Raw genomic sequence first — 6,248 nt, 5'->3', positions numbered from 1 at the left:
CCTGTTTCATTGGAAACCTCATTTTCTGGGCACTGGACACAATCAAAGCAGCAGTCTGCTGTTTCTTTCTGATGAATTTTCCTGAATCCAGTAGTGCATGTCACACTACACATGGAGGAGGGAACCTGAGGCAATATATATTATATATAGTGTTTGTGTGTGTGTGTGTGTGTAGTTCATGTATACATCATGTGTATAATGACCCATAGATTGCTATAAGGGACATTAAAGTATATGGCTATAAATATTCCTCTGATAACCAGTATTACTTAAAAATTTCAGGGACACTTTTATTTTGTATTACCCTGCAATGCACTGAATGTCACAATATATTTATATATCATGTAATATTATATATGTAACATTCAAGTTGTAGCAATTTAAAATTTTTCCTTCCTAAACTGATTAATTCAAAAAGAATGTTTATTTAGCAACAGTTTCTCTATAATGATTTATAAATAAAAAAATAAGAACACTGGGTTGTATGGAGAGAGAAGGTAGGTAAATCAAGGATGAGTTGTTTGATGAGTATGAACAAAATATGTTATATAAGACTCATGAAATTAATGAAGTTTCCCTAAGTTTAAAAGAAAAGCTTGAACCCCCAACCCATCGACCCCCTACTTCTATGAGGGAGCTCTCCTACCCACCCAGCCACTCCTGACTCACCAACCTGGCCTTTCCCTCTGCTGGGGAACCAAGTCTTCATAGGAACAAGGGCCTCCCCTCCTACTGATGCCAGATAAGGGAATCTTCCACAGAGAAGGGAAAACTGGGAATGCTGGTAATATTTAAAATGTATATAAAATAAATAAATAAATAAAATAACCAAATATATATATATATATATATATATATATATATATATATATGAAACCCCTTGAATCTGGAGAAAGATTTCGGTTAATAAACATGTGCTGTACTTAGACTATAAATATGTTCACATAAAATCAGAAAATTCTGTGATTTATTTATAGTTACAAAATTTTAATTATATATAAGTATTACTATACATTTAATAAATATATTCCTGTGTCATGTGGTTGAATAGGCATGTGGGTGCAACTGAACATGGAATTCAGAGCCTTTGATCCTGGTGACCAGATTTACATGAAATTGAGAGCTATCAAATTTTGGTAATTGGAGCTGAGGATGGTCTTTTGCAAGAGTAGGAATTGGTCTTAACCAGAGAGCTCTTACTTCAGTGCCCCATATTTTAAAATTTAGATATCCTGAAAACAATACAAATTGTGGTATACCCACTGATGTTCCTCCTGAGGCCCACTCCAAGTCTTCAGATATGTGAAGTTGTTGACTCTGAGGAAAACAAGGGAAATAGCTTCCTATTTTCACTTTTAATCCAAGGCCTTGTGGAAAATTCCAAATGATGAAAATGTCATACTCTGCACAATGATTTTCTCTATCGTTCATGTTCACCAGTTCTCCAACAGGGTTAGTAAATATCCTGGTTTTCAGCATGGAAGCCACCTAAAAGAGATGCATCATTAGATGCTTACATATGCATATCAATAAAGAGAATGCCAAATTGAGAATGTCACCTAATTTTTTAAAGACTTTCAGAAAAGATGGCTGTATTAACATAATCATGTGTAGGAAAATGCAATATACCTTATGGATAATTAAAAATTAATATACTTAATACTAATGTTCAATGATAAAACATGCTAGAAAAATTATTACCAGATATCAAGTAACATGGTATGTGTGTTTGTGTATGTGTGTAGTGTGCACGTTTGTCAAAAATACTTTGTAAAAAAAAGGAAGCTATGTATGTGTGAATGAAGGGGAAGTCTGAATGTCTCCTAGTTGTGAAAATTAAGAATGGTTCTGGGTCTTTCATGTATATACAGTAAACATGTATGAAAAAACACAAAGTTAATAAAATGTGCAGTCTTAATCATTTATGGTTTTGTAATTAATTGTTAATTTGGATGAATAACTATTAATCCCAGCTCGTGTACCTATTATTTATTTATTTATTTATTTATTTATTTATTTATTTTGGTTTTTCGAGACTGGGTTTCTCTGTGTAGCCCAGGCTGTCCTGGAACTCACTCTATAGACAAAGTTGTCCTCGAGCTCAGAAATCCGACTACCTCTGCCTCCCAAGTGCTGGGATTAAAGGCGTGCACCACCACTGCCCAGCTCATATACTTATTCTTGAGAAATTATTCTCTAGAAAAATATTCTATTCTAGTCATCACTTAAGGCTTTTATGATAAGACTCTTGGCTCCTATTTTAAATTTTGAATTCATTTGGTGAAATGTTGAGACACGTTTTCAGAAAACTCCCTGATATTCATAAAAATGTATTTTTCCATTTAAATGTTATCATTGTGTATGCTATTTACTCATGTAAAAGATTCATTAGGGAGTCTTGCAATGTAGAAATCTTTCCACTGAGAGAATACTCTCTAACAAATGAACAGTTGTTTCTCTGGGTCCATTTAAAGTATCACATTGATTTATCTAAACATAATGAAATATAAGAAACTTTACCTGCAGACAGTCAATGAATACCTTGGGTTCTGCCATTTTCTGAGACTCTACTTGTTGACGAATGAGTTCATGGTAGGTGTGGGCCACAGCATAAACAGCATTATACAAATTGTAACCTTCTTCACTCAGGACCAGGTCATATTTGTGCAGTGCCAACCATTCTAATGTGTTGATGGATGTAAAGGGAACCATTTTATTGCTGTTCTTATAGATTGAACAATTAAAATAATTCCATCCCAGGACAGAGTCAGAAATGGTTAGTGGATGTTTGTCAGTGTTCATTGTTTGCATAAAATTCCTAAATTTAGCAATCTCACCTTTGTGATGTGCAAAAGTGACAGTCCCATGGAAGAAATCGAGGGTGAAATCTTTTACATTTGTGATAACATCCCATTGTGAGGTTGTGATCCAGATTCTCTGTGCACCTAAATATCTCCATTTTCTAAAGCTGACTTCTAGGGTAGAGTTCATCTCACCATAAATGATAACTACCCTTGCTGTTGATGTCATAATTTGTCTATCATATATCTTAGCATTTGTCATGTATATTTGCATGGTTTCTGAGATCATATTCACAAAAGCTAAACAGATCTCATATATTTGCATTTCATCTCTCAAGTCTGAGAGAAACTGAATGCCCTGGTCATCATCTGAGATGACCAGTCCAATCCAAGTCCATCTAAAATGAAGCATCAAGGAGACCATGCCATGGGACAAATGTGTGTACTTGGTGGCTACCTGATAGACATAGGGAAATTGGTCATGGTCACTCAGGTTAGGATTAAATGGCCCAAAGAAAACCTAAAGAATGCAGAAGAGAAGAGGAAACATCCACATGAGGAATATGATTGTTAGGATATTTGAACTTACATACAGGTAATGTTACTCACCTTCAGAACTCCTGTTAAGGACAATAAAATTATACTATAAATATCATGTATTATTCTTATTAGATTCTAGACTATATCTGACAAGTCTGAATGTCCAAGAAAACAGTTTTCCCTGTTTGCCCAGATTTAATTATTTAGTTCATAATATCTCTATATCTATGTACCTATGTATGTATGTATGTATGTATGTATGTATGTATGTATGTATATAAGTATCTATCTATCTATCTATCTATCTATCTATCTATCTATCTATCTATCTCTCCACAATATGTGTGTGTATGTGTGTAGCAGCACACACATAAATGCATGCCCTCCAAGTTTTGTTGTAGGCACATGCAAATGAAATTTAAAAGTTAATTCTTCCAGTGTCACATATTCTTACCTTTGGTGTCCTAGAATTAATTGCTATTTTGAAGGATGTTTTCTGTGATGGTCCTGTAAGGTCTACATCACAAATTGGCTCTAATTCACAGATATAATTAGCAAAAAACAAACTATTGTTTTGTTGTGGATATATTTCATCCAGAACTCCCAATCTATCATCACATAGGCCAACAATGAAGGTGAATAACAAAGACATGTTGGGTAAAAGATAAGGATTCTTGTTGATCTCCTCAGTAGCAAAAACCATTATCAGAAAAAACTCATATTTTCTTGCTGATAGTCTAGAACAAGGCATAGTGATGATTAAGGGAGATGTTTGAAACATAAACTTTCAGTTGCAGTAACGTAGGTAATGTGAGACATGCTGAATTTCTGTCTAAACATCTTGAAATAAGCCTCATCAATCAGAGATCTTTAGAGTGCCATACAATTTAAGAATTCATAGATGTAGGGCACTATGGTATGATAAATTTTGTGTTTGCGAAAATCGATAAAGATTATTTTATCTCTGTCATCCTTGAACTAGATTACAGTCCTGTTGAATAAGACTGCTATAAAATAACTTTGGAGTTGTAATTCCACTGAAAAATAAAAAAGCATGGCTTAAACCACATATGAAATATATAACACATTCTCCTTAAAATTTTTTATTATTTACATGCAATTTATACATCAAATATTAATAATATTGAGTATTTTGAGAATCAAGTAATGTATCAAAAATTTGTTCGACTTTTATATTCATATCCTTTTGTAACCTAAAAAATATCATTAATGCATATTTAATAATACCCATAACTGAGAATCCTATATCTAACATCGAGTACTAAATTGTTTCAAAGCATACAAAATATTCTTTGGGAATTTCATAAAATAGCATAAAATATTAAAGAGGAATCATTAAAATTATATTCAAAAGCCCTTCTATGATATACTGTGAGAGTATTCAAAACACATTATATATCTGTGTACATTGTCTAAGAATCAGTTTACTTGAAATGATTATCAGTGTTTCTAGGAAAGAAATTATTTTATCAGTAAGAATACTTCACAGATTTCAAAATAGCAAAAACTCTTTGAAGTTAAACATTAAAACAATGCTAGTTTCATGTACAATGAGAAAAATTATCAATAATATTTCCATTATGTTTGTAGAACATGATGTTAATATTTTCAACTGTAAATATCAACAAACAGGATAATTATTTTAAGATATATTTCATTTAAATTGATTTATCCATTTCAAAATATACAATAGAATACAATACAATATACCAGATAACCAGAATATTAACCGTTATGTTCTATTAAATATCAATTTAATGTTACCTTTTAGTGTGTTATTACTATGTCAATTTTGTAAAAAAGGTATCAGATTTCTCCTAACTCCTCAGTCTTTGTAATTCTTTGAGAACCTTTAAGCGATATCTGAACACAGAAATCTTCTCTCCATATGAAATGTGTTCATCTGGCCTGCACAGTTGGCGGATTATCAACTACTATTAACGATTCCCTCTCATCAGAAGTAAAAACGGTGAACATCCCCTTTTGATGAAATTGCATTTTTCAATTGGAGTGTTTGGAGCTAAGTTTTTCTTTTGAAACCTGAAAAGTGCATTGGCCCAGTTCATATGTTTGTAATTTTAAACCTAATTATGGCTTAAAAAAGTGTCACCAATGAGAATTTCCACTATTTTTCTAATGAGGTGTAGGATAGTACAGAATGCATCAGAAATGAAATTCCTAGTGACCTAACACAGAAGAATAAAATGTGAAGCCACCATCACTATCAAAGTGTACACAGTGTACTGTGGCTAACAATTGGGAAATATATTCTTTAAATCCCAAAGACATGAACACCGAATAAGAGATGGAATGAAGAGTCAAAGACAGAAAACCACAGGAAACCTCGGTTCACAGAAAAAAAAAAGTAGTCCCAGGCATATTGATTAGCTAAAATGTGAGTGATTTCAACACTCCTTCCCTCATGATCAGCAGGCACCAATGATAACATCTCACACTTGGGATCTCAGAACTATGTAGCCACATTAAGAGCAGGTTCTTATCCACAAGAAATACATTTCTTCTTCTAGGTTTTCTCTAATGTTATATTTATTTGATAATTAATAGATATATTGACCAGATACTGATAGTAAGCCTAATATATGACTGAGCATTTGCATAATTGGACCAAAAGATTATTCTGGTAACAAAATATGAAGCCTGGCAGTCTTTTTCCACATTCAGTGTCAACTCCACAATGGCAGGAGGGACTCATTTAAAGACTATTTTAAAAAGCAAAGTATATATGTACTGTTATATTACATTATATCACAAGTTATATCACAAGCTTATAGATAATGTTATTCATGTAATCTGGTACAGTAGACCCACACATACACCAATATTTCAATGTCTGAATGTATGCCCAACTTTTGGAGACCAAAATTT

General features: G+C 32.8%; 1 protein-coding gene across 1 annotated transcript; it reads right to left on the bottom strand.

The window, feature by feature from the left end:
• Positions 1-5: 5 nt before the first annotated feature.
• LOC114634575 (vomeronasal type-2 receptor 116-like) lies at positions 6-4,092 on the bottom strand (the record flags this gene model as incomplete). Its single annotated transcript, XM_028783154.1, has 4 exons — positions 3,796-4,092; positions 2,521-3,321; positions 1,264-1,488; positions 6-125 (listed from the first exon to the last, which is right to left on the bottom strand). Coding segments are annotated over exons 1-4 (1,443 nt in total), but the record flags the coding sequence as incomplete, so codon positions are not given.
• Between the last annotated feature and the right edge of the window lie 2,156 nt (positions 4,093-6,248).

Source organism: Grammomys surdaster, unplaced genomic scaffold (genome assembly GCF_004785775.1).
Source record: "Grammomys surdaster isolate TR1022 unplaced genomic scaffold, NIH_TR_1.0 1003, whole genome shotgun sequence".
NCBI lineage: Eukaryota > Metazoa > Chordata > Mammalia > Rodentia > Muridae > Grammomys > Grammomys surdaster.
The sequence above is the reverse complement of the archived record's forward strand: the minus strand, read 5'-3'. Positions and strand labels throughout refer to the sequence as shown.